Source organism: Taudactylus pleione, unplaced genomic scaffold (genome assembly GCF_031769625.1).
Source record: "Taudactylus pleione unplaced genomic scaffold, aTauple2 ptg000006l, whole genome shotgun sequence".
Classification (NCBI taxonomy): domain Eukaryota; kingdom Metazoa; phylum Chordata; class Amphibia; order Anura; family Myobatrachidae; genus Taudactylus; species Taudactylus pleione.
In genome coordinates this window covers 14,953,867-14,976,724 of record NW_028284409.1, presented here as the reverse complement: position 1 = coordinate 14,976,724, position 22,858 = coordinate 14,953,867, and the positions used below count along the sequence as shown (strand labels likewise).

The 22,858-nt window shown below is 46.1% G+C and overlaps 1 protein-coding gene across 6 annotated transcripts in view; it reads left to right on the top strand.

Moving 5' to 3' along the window:
• The window catches only part of REPS1 (RALBP1 associated Eps domain containing 1), a 116,922-nt gene that overhangs the window by 14,770 nt on the left and 79,294 nt on the right, over positions 1-22,858 (top strand). For all 6 annotated transcript variants that reach the window (XM_088454028.1, XM_088453959.1, XM_088453850.1 and 3 more), the window contains exons 2-3: positions 7,019-7,142; positions 21,460-21,653. In XM_088454028.1, coding sequence (XP_088310154.1) covers positions 7,019-7,142; positions 21,460-21,653 — 318 coding nt within the window. The remainder of the gene's footprint in view (positions 1-7,018; positions 7,143-21,459; positions 21,654-22,858) is intronic.

The window sequence follows — 22,858 nt, the reverse complement described above, 5'->3', positions numbered from 1 at the left end:
GGGAGTCCGCCTGTTACCTTATCTGGACGATCTCCTGTTACTGGCGGAGTCCTCAGAGAAACTTCAGCGCCATCTGCAACTAACAGTCTCTGTATTGCAGTCTCGCGGCTGGCTGATAATTTGGAAGAAGTCCTCCCTGGTACCATCTCAGAGGATGCTCCATCTAGGAGCTCTGTTGGATTCCCAACATCAGAGGATCTTGGTGATGGGAGAAAAGATCTCTGCGTTACAGGCAAAGGTCCGTCTTTGCCTGCAGAGTCGCCGGGTGTCTATTAACTCGGCAATGAGGTTTCTGGGACCCAGGGTATCCATGTTCGACATGGTGGAGGTTGCCCAGTTTTACTTGAGATCTCTGCAGAAGCTGATCCTCTCCAGTTGGAATGGGTCGCCCCAAAAGATAAAGACACAGACTATGGTACTTTCCCCGGAGGTGCGATTTATCTCTGGCCTGGTGGCTACAGACGGTTCACCTGAACAAGGGGTGCCCCTTTTGGATCACAGACTGGGCCCTTCTGACGACGAATGCCAGTCTCCGGGGCTGGGGAGCGGTGATGGGTCCACACTTCTTTCAGGGAAGGTGGACATCGGTAGAAGCTGCTCTTCCAATAAATATATTGGAACTGCGGGCAGTATTCAAGGCTCTCCAGCAAGCAAGACAGGTCTTGCAGGGAAAACCTTTGCAGGTACAGTCGGACAACGCCACCACGGTGGCATACATAAACCGCCAAGGAGGGACTCGCAGTCAGGTGGCTCTGACAGACGTGTCCCGCATTCTAGTATGGGCGGAAAAGCATCTCACCGCAATATCAGCAGTGTTCATATCAGGAGTTCTCCACTGGGAACCAGACTTTCTCAGCAGTCAAGACGTGCATCCAGGATATTGGTCTCTTCACCAGGAAGTGTACAAAGAAAATGGATCTCAGACTGCACATTATATATAATTGGAGGTGCTACCTGTGGAGACCATTAATATATACACAAAGAAGAAATACAGGTGCACAACTCCAAATTAACTGATTATATATAAATAAATAAATTTTGCAGTAAATACAATAGAGGTTTTTGGCATAATCTTGGTCAAGCTTATGGGCCTGCCCACCATATCCGGGTAACCTCTTGTCGGGCAGGTCCCTAACATACTAAGGCTCAAATCCAGAGCGCAGGACACCCCCAAACTAGCCCAGCCAAACCACCACAAGGCACCGCTCACAGGAAGTGTCAGCTACTGGTGAACAAGTGAGGCCTTCCAGAGATAGATCTCCATGGCCTCACGACACGACAACAAGCTGCCGATGTTCGGGTCAAGAACAAGAGACGCAAAGGCTTGTCTAGTGGCTGCTCTGGCGGTCAAGTGGACCTTCCAGTATGCGTACCTCTTCCCTCCGTTCTCCCTTCTTCCTCGAGTGATATGCAAATTCATGCAAGAAGACGGCATGCTACTGCTGATTGATCCAGCGTGGCCCAGGCGGCACTGGTACATGGATCTTCAGGGTCTCTCAGTGGACACTCCGCTGTTGTTGCCTCAACGTCAGGACCTGCTGTCTCAGGCTCCTTGCCTTCATCCGGACCTGAGTCGGCTGTCTTTGACGGCAGGGCTATTGAGACTGCCCTCTTGAGGTCCAGAAGTTTCTCCAGCTCTGTGGCCAACACCATGCTGAGAGCTTGGAAGCTTTCATCTGCCAACATCTACCATAGAGTGTGGCGGGCTTTCTTCCAGTAGTGTCGCACTAGAGGTTATGCTCCTCAGGTGTTCAGATTGTCCAGGGTTCTGGCCTTCCTACTGGCGGGTTTAGACCAGGGTCTTCGCCTAGCTTCCCTGAAGGTACAGGTGTCTGCACTTTCAGTGTGGTTTCATCGTAGGATTGTTATGCTTCCTGATGTCCGCACCTTTATGCAAGGGGTGCTTCTTATTCAGCCTCCCTTTGTTCCACCTGTGGCACCATGGGATCTGGCTGTGGTCTTGAAGACTCTTCAAGGACCGCCATTTGAACCACTGGGCTCAGTGGATTTGAAATGGCTACCCATTCAGACTGTATTCCTTCTGCCTATTGCTTCGGCCAGAAGGGTTTCAGAATTGGGAGCGCTCTCATGCAGACCTCCATTTCTAATTTTTCATAGACACAGGGCTGTGCTGCGCACTCGTCCTGGGTTTCTTCCAAAGGTGGTATCTAGTTTCCGTAAGTCACTGGACCTTTCGGTTGGTGAGGCCACCTTGGCTGTGGTGCGGGCTTTGAAAATCTTCTGTCTATCGGAAGTCAGACTCTTTGTTTGTCCTTTATGGCTTCCATAAAAGAGGTTGGCCTGCCACTAAACAAACATTGGCAGGATGGATTCGACTGGCTATCTCTGAAGCTTTTGTTCACGAGGGCCTTCCTGTTCCATCTCCTGTTAAGGCTCATTCCACTAGGTCTGTGGGTCCTTCGTGGGCAGCTCGATGAGGCGGCTACGTGGTCATCTGTCCATACTTTCGTACGGTATTATGCCTTTTGATACCTACGCCTCTCAGGATGCTTCCTACGGGCGACGGATTCTCCTCTCAGCACAGTAGCGTCCCCACCCTTGAAGTATACTGCTTTGGGACATCCCCAAGGTATCCTGTGGATACCCTATGGACCCTGATGTAGAAAATATGAGATATGGTAAGAACTTACCTTTGTTATCTCTATTTCTATGAAGTCCATAGGGTTCCACAGGACTCCCGTCCTGTCGTACCTGTACTGCAGATGGGCTGTGGTTCTGGTCACCGTTTTTTCCGTCTCCCTCTGGTGAGAATGTGATTCTTGTGTGTTCCAGACTTTCTTCTCTCTCTTTATCCTCCAACGGCCTATGGCTTGTGACGAAACTGAGTGCCTGAAGCTTGGGGGCGGGGTATAGGAGAGTTTTTAACTCTGTGGTGCCTGGATTTCTGCCGCCATCGCCTATACCCCAAGGTATCCTGTGGAACCCTATGGATAACAAAGGTAAGTTCTTACCATATCTCATATTTTTACATGATATATAATGTAGAAATATGGGTAACCTATATCCTGTGTATGATAGGTTCTCAGAAACTGTCAAAATTGCATCGATGGGCTGTATGCCTGGAGAATTAATAGGCTATTGAATACATTACTTGGTAGACTGGTTTAAGGGAGCAGCGCAAGAAAAGTTTAAAGATGTAGAACTAGTTGTATTGGATAAGTCTTCTGTCAGTGGAGTTTAAAGTTTCATGAGGCCCTATATCTATTTCATAATGTAGTGTTCCCAATAGAACTGTCTGTGGGTAATGCTGGGTACACACCAAGCTGACCTATCTGAAGATCGGCAAGTGCGTATACACTTCGCCTGCCTGATGTGTCGCCCAGTTGAGCTGTCACTCACCGCCGGGTCCCTGCAGCATCACCAATAGATGCACCGATATATCTGCAGATATGTTGGCCATCTGCTTTGCTGCTCAGCCGATGCGAAATGCCTGCAAACAACGTTCACAGACATATCGGGGGTACACAACTGCCGAGACGCTCACGATATTTCAGCCGTTCCATTGAACGGCCGATATATACTCCCCAGTGTGTATCCAGCTTTAGTCCAGAGGGTAGAGCCAACAGCAGAAAGCTTTGTGTAGGTTTTCTGCTGCAAACTGTTTGGTGCTAAATAATGCATTTTTGGAAAGTAGCAATATAGACATTCTGGGCTTTATTTGCAGTTTATTTGAAAAAAAAAGAAAAAAGCGGTAACAATCTTTGTAGTCAACGTATTCTATAATAATGGAAGACTGGATATAGAAAACTGTCGAGTTGTAAAGTAATGCTTATCTGGTCTCATCTTGACTACAGTTTGGGAATGTCCACCCTACCATAGTGTTCATTTTAGGTCCGGCACGGTGCAGGGCGCCGGACCATAGAAACAGCAATCTTTCAGACGTCTCTAAAGGGGGTGTGGCCACTAGAAAAGGAGGCGTAGCTTTAAGACACACCCCCTTTTCATCACTCTTGGGGGTGTGCATAGCACTTAGACAAGCTGGGCTACCCCCAAAATCTCAGCTCACTGTAAAAAGATGCCACGCACATGCTCACAGCATCTATTCACTGACGGTGAGTGCAGCACCACAATCCCCCTCACCCCCAAAGGACACTGCAGCCTGAGATTGGGGACGGCATCCGAGCGGTTGTTTGAGCGGGACACAGCCATAAGGGCAGGGCGCATTGTGCCCTTTTGAAATCAGGCAGGCCGCGTTGCCTCACTAAAACAGCCTAGCGGGAACACTATACCACTTTCTGCAAAGTGTGTTTACAGTTTCTACAAGCAAACTTGTCAAGGAAGCAAGTGCTATTGTATTCCTGAAGAAGGTCGCGCTTCTCCTCAATATGGTGACAGCGCCATAGAGGTTTCAAGTTTGCATGGGCCATGGCTCACATATCACCAGACAAATATCCCAACCTGCTGGGACAAGAACATTGATGATCTGGGCAGACATTCCAATTCAAGACCAATTGACTTTGAGGTAGAATTTATTAAGTACATTTTATAAAATGACAGGTAGAACCTGATTGGTTGCTATGGGCAACTTCTCCACTTCATCACTCTTAACATTACTTTATACATCTGCTCTCATAAGCTTCATTCTTTGGTGAAAACAAATCCAAACGCCTCCTTGGGTACGCCCATGGCTGTTTTATTAAGTGGAACTCTATTCCTACAGATGGAAGCCTAAGACTATTCAATGTACGTGGGAAGCTGGCCCTCAGACATTTTCCTTTTGACAAGGTGTCCTTTTATAACTTTTATACATTCATGCAAATGCCAACTACTGTTGGCAGAAGTAGTGTTTCCACTGATTAGCGAAAATTGTCTATCACGTATTGTAATCTTATGCTGGGTACACACTGACACGACGAATTGGTCAGTAGACCAATCCGTCGTCCTAGTTTGCCGACTATACACATTTACCAATCGTCCGCTTTGGGCTGGGCAGTTAAGATGCCAGTATTGGCGGTCCACTGCAGCAAGTGTACGGACAGACGGTAGGCCTCATTTTACAGACAGATGTATCTTTCAGATATATCAGCATCTGCTCTGCTGCCAACCAACCTGTTATGTCTGTGAATGACGTTGTTTACAGACATATCTTTTGTGCACACCCACCGATATACTAACGAAATATCGTTTATTGATGGAACGAGCAAGATATCGCCAAGTGTGTACACAGCCTTACCTTTTCAGGCAGTGTGAAAGGAGAGGTTTATTCTAGTGAAATGTCCTTTGTCTTGTTCATGGCTTACAGCAATAATGTAACATTTTTGTATATATTAGCTTTCATATTTTCAAAGTGTATATTGAACAAAATGTGCAAGTTGGGTTTCCCTGTTGAAAAATGCAAATGTTGCTCCTAGGTTTAAATAAGCATGTCAGCTAAGTTATTGTATGTTTTTTTTGCTCTTGGGTGTGTTCTTTGAGCCACGCTAAGGTAGAGGGAATTCTTGCTTGGTTGCTTTTTTGGCACTGTTAATAGAAAGTTCTTTCACAACTAAATGGCTGATTCAAGCTAATGTGAGTCATGATGGGTATATATAATGTGATGTCTAAAATAACTTCAAGATATTACAGACGCTTCTCATGCTTTTCATATATTTTTATAATGTATGCAGTCATTGAACTACCTGTAACCATTTCTACAGCCAAAGATGATGGTAAAAAAAATTACACTTCAGATACATTATAGTAGTCACTTATTTCTCCTTTCATAGTTTCTATACATAAAGAAAACTTGTGGGCAAATTATTCTCAAAGGGAGTAATTCTTCAGACAGAAGCTGACTAAAGTCTTTCATGAGTGTTTCCCGTACACTCTGTTCCTGAGCACTTAGTAACTGCTGTACGGAATGTTACAGCTCAGGCAAGTGTACGTCCTCTCTAAGGGGGCGATTCAATTCAACGCGAGCTCCTGGAGCTATTCAATTCAGTGTGCTGTGTGGTCGGAGAATGCCGGTCATCGCGCCTTCACAAGGGTGTTAAGGCGCGGTAACCGGCATTCTCTGACCAAAGCGCTGGGCGCGCGGCTGTTAGCGCCGCGCTATGTAGGAAAACAGCCGCGCACCCAGCACTTTGCTCGGATTTCTCTTTGCATCCTCGGGGGTGCGAGAAGAAATCCTTAGCGCGTCCAAACAGCGGGGAGTATTGAATAGCTGTGGGAGTCCCTCCCGTCGCTATTCAATAGCGCGTTGACTTGAATTCCCCCCTAAGAGGTCTATTTATCTAAAGCAAAAAGCCCTAAATCATGCAAAAATGTACCAATTTAGGCCTTTTGACAGAACATGAATGCCATCTCAGGATAGCATTAGCTGTGTGCGCGTACAGGAAAAATTGCTTTATTAAAGTAAAGCAAACCTTTTTTTTTTTATTTTTGTGTACTTTGGAACTGGAAGTCTGAGTACAGGTTTCTAGTTCCAGTGCATATAGACAGGCCAGTAAGCATCTAATATGCGTACTCCTTGACACCTGACTAACCTGCCCAGTGGCAAGACTACTGCTGTATCGCATAGCTGCCTCACTGACTTTTTGTTAATTCAGAAATCAGCTAGAAAATGTATACTATGATCTGTATTTTCAAGTCAATTTAATAAGTAGACCCCTGAGTGACTGACCACAGGGAGACCCTGACATTCTCATGGGGCCACATTCAATTGTTTGTCACTACGTCTGACGTGACCAGGAGCTATTCAATTGTTTGTACGGCCAGCTGTTGGCTCTAGCATTGTCTGGTGCTGACCTGACAATTGATCATGTTTGTCTTGTGTGAGAGAGAGAGAGAGCTAAATATAGGTCTTATTCAGAGTTAAGAGCGATTTAAAGAAAATTAAAATTTGTATTAAAAAAGGAGCAATTTGCACCATTGCAAATACATGTTGCACTGCTGGAGGCAGTTTCAAAATGTACAGAGGGATTAAGGGTTTGGATAGGATATATCTTAGTTTAATTCAAAATTTCGGAGTAAAAACAAAATGGGGTTTATATTATAAGAATTTTCTAATGTTTTTCAGATAATGGAACTGTGTGGAGCAACAAGACTTGGTTATTTTGGAAGAAGCCAGTTCTACATTGCCCTGAAGCTTGTAGCAGTAGCACAGTCTAGTTTGCCTTTGCGAGTTGAAAGTTTAAACACTGGTAAGTATGGTTACTTAGCCTAATAATTTTCTGGTATCTGCCAGATTATAGTTTATATGCAAGTTTCTGACATGTACCACTTATACATTTTATTTAAATTAACATTTATTATACCCAATTGATTTTAAATAATGCTAACATAGTATTCTTTAGGGTATATGAGTAATTTTCACACCTTACATAGATAACATCTTAGAGCCTTTACCCGATCATAACATTGCTACCGTTTCACTTCACTAGTTGAAAACTGCCTAGAAAATGGCTTTAGATTTTATATTATTTACCTTTATATACATACACACACACACTCATAATACACATTCCCCTGGTATTTATCACGATAATTTTTCTTTAACCACCATAATTGATCACTCATTGCTTTTTTCTTTCTGTGTTTCTGCTAAGAGTTTTTAGTTCATATAATTTTGTGTATGGTTACTTTAAGACACAGTGAACCATTGAGACTCATAATTTAGCAGTAAATAACAGGCCAAACAAACACATTTATATACACACATTTATATACACACATTTATATACACACATTTATATACACACATTTATATACACACATTTATATACACACATTTATATACACACATTGATATACATTTAAATCCTCACTGTGCTGACATTGATACATTTTGCTTCTGCTCTTTATAATCCTCCCTCCTTCCCTTCTGTTTTAATTCTGTGTGTGTGTAAATGGTGACAGACCATAAGGGCCGTATTCAATTAGCGGCAAAAACGTCGGTTTTCTACTTCAGGGTCCGTAGAAGGTCCACTGGAAACCTTGGGGTATAGGTGATGACAAAGTCATCTGGGCACTATGCAGTTAAATTTTTCTCCCAGGATGCAACGGGGCCTCCCTCTATACCCCGCCCCCAGGCCAGAGACTCCTCAGTTTCGTTTGGTGCCCGGCCGGAGTCTGGTCACTGTAGCGCAGTGTGGCTGTTACTTCCAGCCCTGAAAATGTCAAGTTTTTTCTAAGTGCAGTCAGCGTGAACAGTCCAGTGGAAGTTTGCACGGCTGCATCATCACCCCGCTGGTGCTGAGACACCGTTACTAATCCGTGCCTCTTGGCGTGCCTCAGGGTCTTGGCTAGCAGGGACCCCGGAGGACTCCTAGACTGCGGCTGGACACTACGGGGTGCAGGTAAGCGTCACGAACAGCGGTGGTGCGTGCCGAGACGCAGTCTTTTTCCTCCAGGGTTGGGGAACACCCTGGGGATGACAGCAAGTGTGGCCAGGCATTGAGCCCTGCGTCCACATTAAGCCACTTGGAACGAGTTCTGCTGAACACTCCAGCATCCCAGGGGTTAAATGCTGGTCAGGGGAGGCAGCCTGCCCTGTCTAACAGCTGGCTCCTCCCCGCTGCTGAACACGCCTTTCCACTGTGGTCTGGCTTGATCTGTGACAGCTTCCTGTTTCCGGCTCCGCCACCCCATGAGTTCTTTGGTCATTGTCCTGGCTGTGTGTAGCTGATCTCCACAGGCAGTGCGGAGTAGGGGTCCCCCTACATACCTCTCCTCTGGTTGGTGGTCAGTGTATATAGCACTTTTGTCCTACTAGACGCGAAGTCTCTGTAGTTGACCTAAGGAAGTGCCATTAAGTGCAGGTGGTATTGTTTTCTGCATTTGTTTGCGACTGTATGCTAGCACTATCTGTCTGTTTTCTTTGCTAAAAACTATCATTCTTTTGTTGCTATCCCTGTACCTATTCGGCTATTCTGGGCCATAAGCATGGGTGTGGTGAGGGTGTGGCATAAGTCGCAGCTAAGTCTCAGTCTCTGATAAGTGATCCTCTTTACTGTGTCTGGCAGTGAGAGTGATATGACTAAGTTAACCCCTATTAAACTGCTCTGTAAAAAATTTACAGCGGTGTTAGGGGCAGGGGGCATAGCCTCTGAGGGGTTATGTTTCCGGTGTTACACTGACCTGGGTCCTTCTGAGGCTTCTGCCGTTCAGCAGGAGCCGCCATGGGAGTGCTTTGCAAAAGCACTAACACCCATTACAGGGCGTTTAGCAAGCCCTCCTATGTGTCCACAGTTCAGTTTTCAACAACAGCACCTTTTGCCAGCGCAAAACCTGCTGCAACCTCTTACACCTTCACAGGTGTTTCCCCCTCAGTGTGTTAGAAACATAGAATTTGACGGCAGATAAGAACCACTTGGCCCATCTAGTCTGCCCCTTTTCATGTATCCTTTAGGCAACTTCAACCCTATTTACTCCTTACGTCTCTCTCAAGGATATTCTTATGCCTATCCCAAGCGTGTTTAAGTTGTTCCACCGTTTTAGTTCCAACCACATCTGATGGGAGGCTATTCCACTTATCCACTACCCTTTCTGTGAAGTAATTTTTCCTGACATTTCCTCTGAGCTCGTTCTTGTACATCTCTTCCTTTGAAGAATGCTTCCCTCCTGTCCCTTGTTAAAACTAGGGGTGAGCGGGTTCGGATTTCTGAAATCCGAACCCCCCCGAGCCCCCCCGATCCGAGTCCGATCCGAGTCAGGCTCGACTTTTCCCGCCTGACTCGGATCTGACATCGAGGCAAAACGTCATCATCCCGCCTTCCGAGTCTCGCGGGTTTTGGATCCTATATAAGGTACCCGCGTCGGCGCCATTTTCTCACTCGGCTGTGGACAGTGAAGAGGGAGGGTGGGAGTTAGGGCTGTGTAGTGTAGTGTAGTGTAGTGCTGCTGTTGTCCACTACTTCAAAGTCCATAGGGGCTGGCTGTGTTGTGCTGTGCTGCTGTTGTTAATAGGGGCTGTGTCCACTACTTCAAAGTCCATAGGGGCTGGCTGGACTGTGTTGTGCAGTCAGTTCTCCATAGGGGCTGTGTCCACTCCAAAGTCCTGTGCAGTGTCCCAGTCCTAAAGGAGTGCTGTAGTGTTGTCCAGGGGGTGCTCTGTCCATCAGGGGTGCTCCCCCCAAGTGCTAAAAAAATAATATATTTTCTGTGTTTGTGAATTGTGTGCGCAGTAGCCGCACGTGCATCAACAAAGTAGTGCCAAGCGTGCACCTGTGTCATAAGTAAAGGGCCGGCTGGCTTGACCGTTAAAGGGTGCTGTAACCCCCAAAGTACACTCCAGTCCAAACCAAAAAAAAAATTATTTTCTGTGTTTGTGAATTGTGTGCGCAGTAGCCGCACGTGCATCAACAAAGTAGTGCCAAGCGTGCGCCTGTGTCATAAGTAAAGGGCCGGCTGGCTTGACCGTTAAAGGGTGCTGTAACCCCCGAAAGTACACTCCAGTCCAAACCAAAAAAAAATTATTTTCTGTGTTTGTGAATTGTGTGCGCAGTAGCCGCACGTGCATCAACAAAGTAGTGCCAAGCGTGCGCCTGTGTCATAAGTAAAGGGCCGGCTGGCTTGACCGTTAAAGGGTGCTGTAACCCCCGAAAAGTACACTCCAGTCCAAACCAAAAAAAAATTATTTTCTGTGTTTGTGAATTGTGTGCGCAGTAGCCGCACGTGCATCAACAAAGTAGTGCCAAGCGTGCGCCTGTGTCATAAGTAAAGGGCCGGCTGGCTTGACCGTTAAAGGGTGCTGTAACCCCCGAAAGTACACTCCAGTCCAAACCAAAAAAAAATTATTTTCTGTGTTTGTGAATTGTGTGCGCAGTAGCCGCACGTGCATCAACAAAGTAGTGCCAAGCGTGCGCCTGTGTCATAAGTAAAGGGCCGGCTGGCTTGACCGTTAAAGGGTGCTGTAACCCACAAAGTACACTCCAGTCCAAACCAAAAAAAAAATTATTTTCTGTGTTTAGCCGCACGTATATATCAAATCGATATAACATAAATGGAGGACCAAACTTTCTCCGATAAAAATAAAATAGAGAAAGATCAAGAACCACTTCCTCCTAGTGCTGAAGCTGCTGCCACTAGTCATGACATAGACGATAACATGCCATCAACGTCGTCTGCCAAGGCCGATGCCCAATGTCATAGTAGAGGGCACATACAATCCCAAATGGCAAAGTTCAGGAAAATGACCTTGAAAAAGACATTTAAATCAGCTGAAGAGAAACGTAAACTTGCCAATATGCCATTTACGACACGGAGTGGCAAGGAACGGCTAAGGTCGATCCCTAGTATGTTCATGACTAGTGGTTCAGCTTCACATGACGATGGAAGCCCTCCTCCCACTAAAAAAATCAAAAGAGTTAAGCTGGCAAAAGCACAGCGAAGAACTGTGCTTTCTAAGAAGATATCACAAATCCCCAAGGAGAGTCCAAGTGTGGTGGTGGTTGCGATGCCTGACCTTCCCAGCACTGGACGGGAAGAGGTGGCTCTTTCCACCATTTGCACGCCCCCTGCAAGTGCTGAAAGGAGCACCCACAGTCCACTTGCTGATATGCAAATTGAAGATGTCACTGTTGAAGTACAACAGGATGAGGATACTGGTGTAGCTGGCGCTGAGGAGGAAGTTGGCGAGGAGGATTCTGATGGTGATGTGGTTTGTTTAAATCAGGCTCCGGGGGAGACAGTTGTTGTCCGTGGGATGAAAAAGCCCATCACGGTCATGCCTGGGCAGAAGACCAAACATTCCACCTCTTTGGTCTGGCAATATTTCTATCCAAATCCGGACAACAACTGTCTTGCCATATGTACCATATGTAAAGGTGAAATAAGTAGGGGTAGGGACGTCAACCACCTAGGAACATCCTCCCTTATACGGCACCTGCAGCGCGTTCATAAAAAGTTACTGTCAAGTTCAGAAACTTTGGCTAAGACCGTAAGCAGTCCAGGGACACCTAAATCCCGTTGTCCTGTTGTATCCAAGCGCCTGCAAACCACACCGTCAACTCCCTCCTCGTCAATTTCCTCCTTAGTCAGGATCGGAAGTAGTCCTGCAGGCCATGTCACTGGCATGACTGACTCTCCTATCCGGGATTCCTCTGGAGGATCCTGCATTGCTACGCCTACTGCTGCCGCTGCTGCTGTTGCTGCTGCTGGGAGTCGTTCATCATCCCAGAGAGGAAGTAGGAACACCACTACTTTTACTAAACAATTGACCCTCCAACAGTCCTTAGCGAGGAGGATGAAGTACGACAGCAGTCATCCTGAAGCAAAACGTATAACTGAGGCCTTGACTGCTATGTTGGTGTTAGACGTGCGTCCGGTATCCGCCATTAGTGCAGTGGGATTTAGACAATTGATGGAGGTAGTGTGTCCCCGGTTCCAAATCCCGTCTAGATTCCACTTCACTAGGCAGGCGATACCGAGACTGTACAGAAACGTCAGAAAAAGTGTACTCAGTGTCCTGAAAAATGCCGTTGTACACAATGTCCACTTAACCACGGACATGTGGACAAGTGGAACAGGGCAGACTAAGGACTATATGACTGTGACAGCCCACTGGGTAGATGTATCACCTTACGCAGCAACAGCAGCAGCGTCACCAGTAGCAGCATCTCAGAAACGCCAGCTCGTTACAAGGCAGGCTACGCTGTGTATCACCGGTTTCAGTAAGAGGCACACCGCCGACAACCTCTTAGAGAAACTGAGGGAAATCATCGCCCAGTGGCTTACCCCACTTAGACTCTCCTGGGGATTTGTGATATCTGACAATGCCACCAATATTGTGCGGGCATTACATCTGGGCAAATTCCAGCACGTCCCATGTTTTGCTCACACAATAAACTTGGTGGTGCAGAATTTTCTGAAAAGCGACAGGGGCGTGCAGGAGACGCTTTGGGTGGCCCGAAAAATTTCTAGCCACTTTCGCCATTCAGCGACTGCGTGCCGAAGACTGGAGCACCAGCAAACACTCTTGAACCTGCCCCGCCATCACCTGAAGCAAGAGGTTGTGACGCGGTGTAACTCAACCCTCTATATGCTTCAGAGGATGGAGGAGCAGCAAAAGGCCATACAAGCCTATACATCCACCTATGACATAGGCAAAGGAGGGGGTATGCACCTGACTCAAGCGCAGTGGAGAATGATTTCCGTGTTGTGCAAGGTTCTCCAGCCCTTCGAACTTGCCACATGTGAAGTCAGTTCAGACACAGCCAGCTTGAGTCAGGTCATTCCCCTCATCAGGCTTTTGCAGAAGCAGCTGGAGAAAGTGAAGGAGGAGCTAAGACGGAGCGATTCCGCTCGGCATGTGGGACTTGTGGATGAAGCCCTTCATTCACTTTGCCAGGATTCCAGGGTGGTCAATCTGTTGAAATCAGACCACTACATTTTGGCCACCGTGCTTGATCCTAGGTTTAAAGCCTATGTGGTGTCTCTCTTTCCGGCCGACACAAGCCTGCAGAGGTGCAAAGACCTGCTGGTGAACACACTGTCAGCTGAAGCGGAACGTGACACGTCAACGGCTCCTTCTTCATTTTCTCCCGCAACTGGGGCTGCCAGGAAAAAACTTAGGTATCCTAAGCAACCCGCTGGCGGTGATGCAGGGCAGGCAGGACCAAGTTTGGACATCTGGTCCGGACTGAAGGACCTGGCAACAATTTCTGACATGTCTACTGTCACTGCATATGATACTGTCACCATTGACAGAATGGTGGAGGATTACATCGGTGACAGCATCCAAGTAGGCATGTCAGACAGTCCATACCTGTACTGGCAGGAAAAAGAGGCAATTTGGAGGCCCCTGTACAAACTGGCTCTATTTTACCTGAGTTGCCCCCCCTCCAGTGTGTACTCCGAAAGAGTGTTTAGTGCAGCCGGGAACCTTGTCAGCGAAAGGCGTAGGAGGTTGCTTCCACAGAATGTGGAGAAGATGATGTTCATCAAAATGAATTATCAGCTCTTCCAGGGAGACCAGCCTCCAGAAGGTACAGAGGGACCTGTGGTGGTGGATTCAAGTGGGGACGAGTTAATACTTTGTGAGGATGAGGATGTACACACTGAAGAGGGTGAGGAATCGGTGGATGAGGAGGATGAGGATGACATCTTGCCTCCGTAGAGCCAGTTTGTGCAGGGACACATTAATTGCCAGCTTGTTTTGTGGGGGCCCAAACGAACCAATCATTTCAGCCACAGTTGTGTGGCAGACCCTGGCGCTGAAATGATTGATTTGTTAAAGTGTGCATGTCCTGTTTATACAACATAAGGGTGGGTGGGAGGGCCCAAGGACAATTCCATCTTGCACTTCTTTTTTTTCTTTGCATTATGTACAGTTTGGGGCCTAGTTTTTCTAACTGCCATCCTGTCTGCCACTGCAGTGTCACTCCTAGATGGGTCACGTGTTTGTGCCGCCCACTCGTGTCGCTTAGCATAGTCATCCAGCTACCTCGGTGCAACCTTTTGGACATGAAAACACTATTGTGAGGTGTGAGGTGTTCAGAATAGACTGGAAATGAGTGGAAATTAAGGTTATTGAGGTTAATAATAGCATAGGAGCAGAGAAACCTACAAATTCTGTGATTTTAGCTGTTTTTATGCTTTTTAAAAAAAAATACAGATCCAAAACACAAAACCCAGAACCCAAAACACGGAAGGGTGGTTTTGGCAAAACCAATCCAGATCCAAAACCAAAACACAAAACACGAAAAGTGGCCGGTGCACACCCCTAGTTAAAACCCTTCAATGTATTTGAAAGTTTCTATCATGTCCCCCCCTTTCCCTTCTGTGTTCCAAACTATACATATTAAGATCTTTTAGTCTTTCTGGGTAAGTTCTGTGCTGTAAGCCATGCACCATTTTAGTTGCCCTTCTTTGTACCATCTCTAATGTGTCTATATCCTTCTGGAGATATGGCCTCCAGAACTGAACACAGTGTTCTAGATGAGGCCGTACCAAGGACCTATACAGTGGCATTATCACTTCTTTTTTCCTGCTACTGATTCCTCTCCCTATGCAACCAAGCATCTAACTTGCCTTCCTCATTGCTTTGGTGCATTGCTTGCCTGCCTTCAAGTCATCTGAAATGGTGACTCCTAAATCCCTTTCCTCTTCTGTATTTTCTATTAGTGTCCTTGATACTATAGGTTATTGAGACCCAAGTGCATGATTTTGCATTTTATTACATTAAACTGCAGTTGCCATGTTCTTGCCCATTCCTCTAGTCTACCCAGATCCTCAGATATTTGTTTTACCCCTCCTGGTGTGTCTACCCTGTTGCATACTTTTGTGTCATCTGCAAAAAGGCATACTTTCTCTTTAATATTATTTGCAATATCATCAACATAGATATTAAAAAGCAGTGGCCCAAGTACTGATCCCTGGGGTACTCCACTGGTAACCTTTCCCTCCTGTGAATACACTCCATTTACTACAACTCTCTGTTTCCTATCCTGCAACCAAGATCTTATCCATTCAACAGTCATAGAATCCAATCCCAAGCTTTCCAGTTTGTTTATTATTCTGCGATGCGGGACAGTGTCAAAAGCCTTACTAGAGTCTAGATAAGCTACATCTACGGCCCCCTCCTTGATCTATTACTTTGGTCACCCAGTCAAAAAAGTCAATAAGTTTTGTTTGGCATGATCTCCCCCCTAGTAAACCTATGCTGTTTGGGATCCTGTAAATTGTTGGTTTTGAGATATTCCACCACTCTTTCTCTTAATAGTGTTTCCATAATTTTTCCCACTACAGATGTAAGGCTTACTGGTCTGTAGTTACTTGCTGCTTCTTTGCTGCCACTTTTGTACAGTGGTATTACATTTGCTCTTTTCCAGTCCACTGGAATCACTCCTGATACTAGCGACTGGTTGAATAATTCTCTTAATGGTGTTACCAGGACCCCTTTAAGCTCTTTTAGTATCCTTGGATGTATCCCATCTGGCCCCATTGATTTGTCCCCTTTCAGTTTAGAGAGTTCTGTTAGGATCCTCTGCTCTGTAAATTAAGTTTTATGTACTTCATTTTTATGAATGCCTCTGCAACTTAACTGTGGCCCCTTCCCCTCTCCTTCTGTAGTGAATACTGAACAAAAATAATTATTTAGATCTGCTATTTCTTTGTCTCCCTCGATCATGTACTCTCTGTCTTAAGTCTTATTATTCCTCAATTTGACTTCCACCTTTTACTTATATACTTAAAAAAAAGTTTTGCTCCCTTTATCTACTGACTGGGCCATTTTCTCCTCAGCTTCTGCCTTTGCATGCCTAATCACCTTCTTAGCCTCCTTCCTTCTGGCAAGATACGCCTCTTTATCGCTATTATTTTGAGTCTGCTTATATTTCCTAAAAGCCATCTTTTTTAATTTCACACTATTTGATACCTGTTTTGTAAGTCACACTGGTTTCCTTTTCCTGGTGCTTTTCCTAACCCTTTTAATACAAAGGTTTGTAGCCTTCAGTATTGCATTTTTTATTTTTACCCACCTCTCCTGCACTCCTTCCAAGTTCCTCCAATCTGCCACTGACTCAGTAACACATCTTTCCATCTCTGCAAAGTCAGCCTTCCTAAAATGTAACACTTTTGTTTGTGTATGGCATGAATTGGACCCTGTCTTGATACTAAACCATACTGCTTGGTGATCACTGGATCCTAGATTCTCACCCACATTTACATCCGATATTCTCACAGTTTGAGTATCAAGTCCAGAATAGCCATTTTACGAGTGGGCTCCCTCACTAATTGTTTGAGAGATGCTCCCTGCAGAGAATTTAGAAAGTGGCCACTTCTAGAGGAACTTGCAGCAGACACATCAGGTAAATTAAAGTCTCCCATGATTATGACCTGTCCTTTTAAAGCCATTCTAGTAATGTCCTGCAATAGGTACTTATCCAGTTCCTGACCCTGTCCAGGTGGTCTATAGATCACCCCAGTGCGAATTATGTCCTTGTCCCCCATTTCTATAGTCACCCAAAGGGCCTCAGTTGTTGCTTCAACATTTTGTATTATAGTAGCATTTATGCTGTTTTTCACATACATAGGTACTCCTCCTCCAATCCTCCCCATTCTGTCTTTTATAAATAGATTATAGCCTGGTATAGCTATGTCCCAGTCATTATTTTCATTACACCATGACTCTGTAATTGCTACAATATCTAGTTCATCCCTTGTCATTATTGCAAATAGTTCAGAGATTTTATCAGCTATGCTCCTGGCATTTGCGCACACAGCTCTAAGAGCGTTGCTGGTGTTTCTGTTTTTCCGAGACATGGTTTGTAAGTATATTACAAAATGACAATGGGCAAGATGATTTTTTGGAATTACCTGGTCTCAGATGTTGGTCAATGTTTTTCAACTGTTTTTTTAACTGTTATTTAAAATGTTTCTACACTTTTTACATTTCTGACCTCAGACAACTGCCCCCACAACCCATTACAGTACAATACAGTTCCTGCTATATTGCAGGGTGCGACTGAGATACGTCAGCAGGACGCACCTATCAACAGACCAGCTAAAAGGGTCTTGCTATCGTCACAATCTACTGTATGGGATGATGTGTCATCTGATGATGGACTGCTTCTGGATGAGTCTGACTCTGAGCTATCTCCTCTGGAGGCGGGGGTCAAGTCTAATATATATATTCCAGGGCTAATACAAGCTGTAAAAGCAGCCCTGATCATTGAGGATAAGCCTCCTGCGCCTAAATCTAGGCATGCATATTTCATGGAAGAAAAGTGACTGAGGCTACATTCCCATTGTCTGAAAAATTGTTGAATCACTTGGAGGTAGCTTGGAAAATGCCTGGAAAGCGGTATCAACCACAGAAGCGTCTAGTCTCTGCTTACTCTTTTGCTGAGAATTATTTTTCCAAATGGGAGACTCCACTGGTGGTGGATTCCCATGTCGCGCGCTTGGTAAGAAGCACAACGCTTCTTATGCCTTCCATGTCGTCCCTGAAGGATGTTACAGATAGGAATGTAGAGGTATGCCTTAAATCTGTTTATTTCCGTTCGGGGGCTGCGTGCAGACCAGCTATAGCCATTTGCTGGGTGGCACGGGCCATGGAATGTTGGGCTAATAGTCTTGAAACATCCTTAGCCTCTATTGCTACCAGGGAACAGCTGAATCTGGTAGGAAATCTCAGAGATTCGACTACCTATGTAAATGAGGCAGCTTTGGATATTGGCCTACTAAATGCCAGGGTTTCTTCGGCGGTCATTGCGGCTTGCCGTTCTCTTGGAGAGCTGAAGCGGAATCCAAGAAGGCCATCCACCATCAGGAAATCTGCCAGGCCTAAGAAGCAGCCCTGGAGTACCAGACCCCCGGCTGCCAAGCCTGATGACAAGCCCTCCGCTTGACAGGACGGGCCTCCTCCTGGGGGACCCCAGGGTGGGAGGCAGACTTCTTCAGTTCACCCAGAACTGATGTCAAACTACCACGAATTCCTGGGTGAAGGAAGTGGTCTCTCTGGGGTACGCCCTCTCCTTCCGCAGAAGGCCTCCCCATCAATTCTTTTGCACAGGGCTTCCGAAAAACGCAGACAAGATGCCTTCAAAATCGCCGAGTGTCAGTCCACTCAGCAATGCAGTTACTGGAATCCATGGTGTCGACATTCGACATGGTGCAGTATGTCCAGTTTAATTCTCGGCCTCTGCAGCTATTGATCCTTTCCAAGTGGGACGGTTATCCCCATCATATACGGACTCAAATGATGGTGCTCTGAGGAGATACACCTGTCGCTGACCTGGTGGCTACAGACAGCTCACCTCACCAAGGGGCATCTCTTTTGGATCATGGACTGGGTCCTTCTGACGACTGATGCCAGTCTTTGGGGCTGGCGCGCAGTGACTGGTCCACAGTCCTTTCAGGGAAGGTGGACCGCAGAGGAATCTGCACTTCCAATCAATATATTGGAACTGCAGGCAGTCTTCAGGGCTCTGCAGCAAGCCAGGCTGTTGCTTCACGGAAAACCCGTGCAAGTACAGTCAGACAATGCCTCGACCGTGATTTATCTAAACCGTCAAGGAGGAACTCTGGCGGCAATGACAGAGTTGTTACGCATTCTGATATGGGCTGAAGGCTATCTACCTGAATTGGGAAGCAGAGTTCCTCAGCCGTCACGACGTGCATCCATGGTTCACCAAGAAGTGTTTCAACTACTAGTGGACAGTGGGGCCTTCCAGACGTGGACCTGATGGCCTCTCGTCTAAATCAGAAGCTGCTTCAGTACGGGTCCAGGACAAGACGCCAGTGCTCTCTTGGTGGACGCTCTGTCAGTCAAGTGGACTTTCCAGTTTGTGTACCTGTTTCCTCCAATCTCCCTTGCTCCTCGAGTAATTCGGAAGTTCAAACAAGAGGGAGTCATGGTCCTGCTAATGGCTCCAGTGTGGCCCCGACGTCCACGGTACTCAGATCTTCCGACTCTCCGTGGCTGTTGCCTCAACGTCCGGACCTGTTGTCTCAGGGTCCTTACCTCTACCCAGATCTGGGTCGTCTGTCTTTGACGGCGTGGCTCTTGAGACATCCCTCTTAAGGTTCAAGGGTTTTTCCGGCTCTGTGGTTAAAACCATGCTCAGAGCACGTAAACCTGCTCTGCTACAATTTACCACAGGGTATGGCATACCTATTTTGAATGGTGGTGTCCAAAAAGTTATGACCCCCCCCAGGTGTTTAGGATACCCAGAGTGTTGGCTTTCCTGTAGGCTGGTTTGGACCTTGGTCTCCGCCTTGCTACACTGAAGGTACATAGCTCTGCTCTTTTCAGTGTGGTTCCAGCGAAGGATTGCTCCTCTTCCTGACATCCGCACTTTTCTGCAGGGGATCCTTCGTATCCAGCCTCCCTTTGTCCCTCCTGTAGCGCCTTGGGATTTGACTGTTGTCGCTAAGGCTCTCCAGAGCCCTCCATTTGAACCACTGGGCTCAGTGGAACTCAAATGGCTTACTTTTCTTCTGGCCATTGCTTCTGCCAAAAGAGTTTTCTGATTTAGGGTCTCTCTCGTCGTTCCCCATTTCTAGTTTTTCATAGGGACAGGGCAGTGCTTCGAACTCGCCCTGGGTTCCTTCCTAAGGTGGTCTCTAGTTTCCTCATTAAAGAAGAAATTATTGTGCTGGCCTTTAATTCCTCAGACCTCTCTGCAGGGGAGGCCTCATTGGTTGTGGTACGTGCTTATGTGGATCGTACCAGTTCTCTTCGGAAATCTGAGTTCTTGTTTGTTCTTTATGGTATCCACAAGAGAGGAAGGCCAGCCAATAAACAAACTTTGGCTAGATGGCTTCGCATGACTATCTTTAAGGTTTACATTCATGAGGGCCTTCCCGTCCCGCCCTCTATTACTGCTCATTGTACTCGGTCTGTAGGCCCTTCGTGGGCAGCTAGTCGTGGTGCCTCGGCTGTACAGCTTTGTAAAGCGGCCACGTGGTCTTCTATCATGACCTTTTTGAGGTATTATGCCTTTCATACCTTTTTCCACTCAGGATGCTTCCTTCGGGCGGCGGATTCTCCTTTCTGCACAGGAGCGTCCCCGCCCTTGAGGGTACTGCTTTGGGAATTCCCAAGGTTTCATGTGTACCTTCTGTGGACCCTGAAGTAGAAAAGTTGAGAGATGGTATGAACTTACCCTTATCTCTCTTTCTACGAGGTCCATAGGGTCTACAGGGCGCCCGCACTGACACAACTGTGCTTCAGATGGGCTTCGCTCTGGTCGCCGGTTTTCCGACTCCTACGGTGTGAGAATGTAATTCTAGTGTGTTCCAGACTTTCTTCTCTCTCTCTTATCCTCCTCCGGCCTTTGGCTTGCTACGTAACTGAGGAGCTTCTAGCCCCGGGGGCCGGGGTACAGAGGGAGGCCCCGATGCATCCTGGGAGAAAAAAAAATTTAACTGCATGTTGCCCGGATGTCTTCGTAATTACCTATACCCCAAGGTTTCCTGTGGCCCCTATGGACCTCGTAGAAAGAGTAACAAGGGTAAGTTCTTACCAAATCTCTACTTTTTTTTTTCGCGATTGGCGAAAACGCCCATTTTTCACCCAAAAAAAGGCAGAATTTTTGCCAAAAAACAGGCAAAAACGGCAACAGGCGAAATAAAAAAAAGTTTTACTCCATCCCAAACCAGGAGAAAAAAAATGCAAAATCCCTATTTTGGCAATTTTTAGGATGGAGAACTTTTCTCCAGATTTTTTTTTCCGACTGTTCACCTTTTTCGGCGAAAATTTCGCCCTTTTTTTTTTGCAAAAAACGACACTTTTCACCAAAGGCGAAAAAATCAACCGTTTTAGCCGCTAATTGAATATGGCGCTAAGTGGTGTTGCTGTATGAACAGTAATTGGGAAAAGCCTGCTTACTGTTGATCTTCAACCCCATTTGGTGCTTTTCATAATGCTATGAATGGTGTGTAAAGCAATGAAACACTGGAGGACTACTAATGTTTTGCTTTTCATGTTTTCTATGTATTGTTATGATGCTCTTCTGTGACTGCTTTACAATTGTGCTGTGTATAGCCATTGGTTGATCCATTTATTTCTTCCAGTAAAGGACCTGCCTCTGCCAAGATTTCTGGTGTCAAAAAATGAACAAGATTCAAGACATCAGTTTGCCCATGGCCTAGAGGGTGACAACTCTGCTTCTTACTCAGGGGTTATTCCACCTCCCCCTGGCAGAATACAAGTCAAGAAAGGTTCAGTTAGTCATGATGTTATTCAGTCACGTGGTCCAGCAGAACAGGTAAGGTGGACATCAATGATCCCATTCTATATTTAAGCTAGGTTCAAATGGATGAAGTGGTGACATGCAATTTACCCAATATTACTCATTCAGCTGTAAAGGTGCATACACACACAACAATTTTTTGAATGATTATCGTTAACGATATAGTTTAACCGTTGAAAAAATCATTCACTTTCTAAGTTAAAACGATGAACGATTATCGTTCATGCCGGTTCACATTTGTAGTTTATAGTTTGTAGTTCAGTCAGACTGACCAACTCAATGATTTTCATTAAGGGAATATGCAAAAATCATTTTTAGTTCAAAAAAATTGTTCATTACACTTTAAAAAATCTGACAGAAAATCGTTGGTAACAAAATCATTGTGTGTGTGTATGCAGCTTTAGACATCTGCTGCAATCTGTTTTATACTATTGAGTGTTTTTTTTTTTAATTGAAAGTTTCCTTTAAATTACAATGCACAGTTTCCAGGCTACAATAACTCTATACATACATTTTTATATATAACCTCTATATTACTTAGTGCTTCCTAAATGTATAACAGATCCGAGGTCTTTCCTTGTATGCAAATGTTTTGTTATAATTGAACACAGGCTCATTTCTTGTTTTGATTTGATAAACCATGGACTTGTTGTTCTGTAATTTCTTCTTCGGGGGTCCATGGGCTCCACAGCCTTTACGTTGGGGTATGAATCCCGGTCACCAAACAGTTAACGCAAACGAGTTCTCTGCTTCTGCTCCCAGGATGCATCGGGGTTCCTCCCCATATACCCCACCGCCTGCCTCAGGTAGCCAGTTCTTCCTGTTTCGTGTGTTCACCACATTGACAGTGGGACTGCTGGAGCAGTCCTGCAGACGAGAAACAAAAAAAAAAAGGGAGCGTTTTACTCACTATTTCAGCGGGTGGTCTGAGCTGTCCTGGAAGCAGCCTCGCGCCTGATTGGAGGCGCACCGGCCACGTGCTGCAACTTACCTCCTCCGGCACCGCTAGCCTTGGCAGGTCCATGGCAGGGGATTCAGCAGGGGCTCTCAGTCCCTGGATCGCAACCTGATCAAGGGGATGGCAGGTAAGCAGGTGGTTGCGGCGGCCGCTGACGCCGGGACCACGTGGCGGTCCGGCCTCCGGCGGTGAGACTGGCCGGAGGCGCGCTGCAGTCAGGAGTCATATGGCTTGTTTCCTAGCCTGGACCGCCGGGATATGA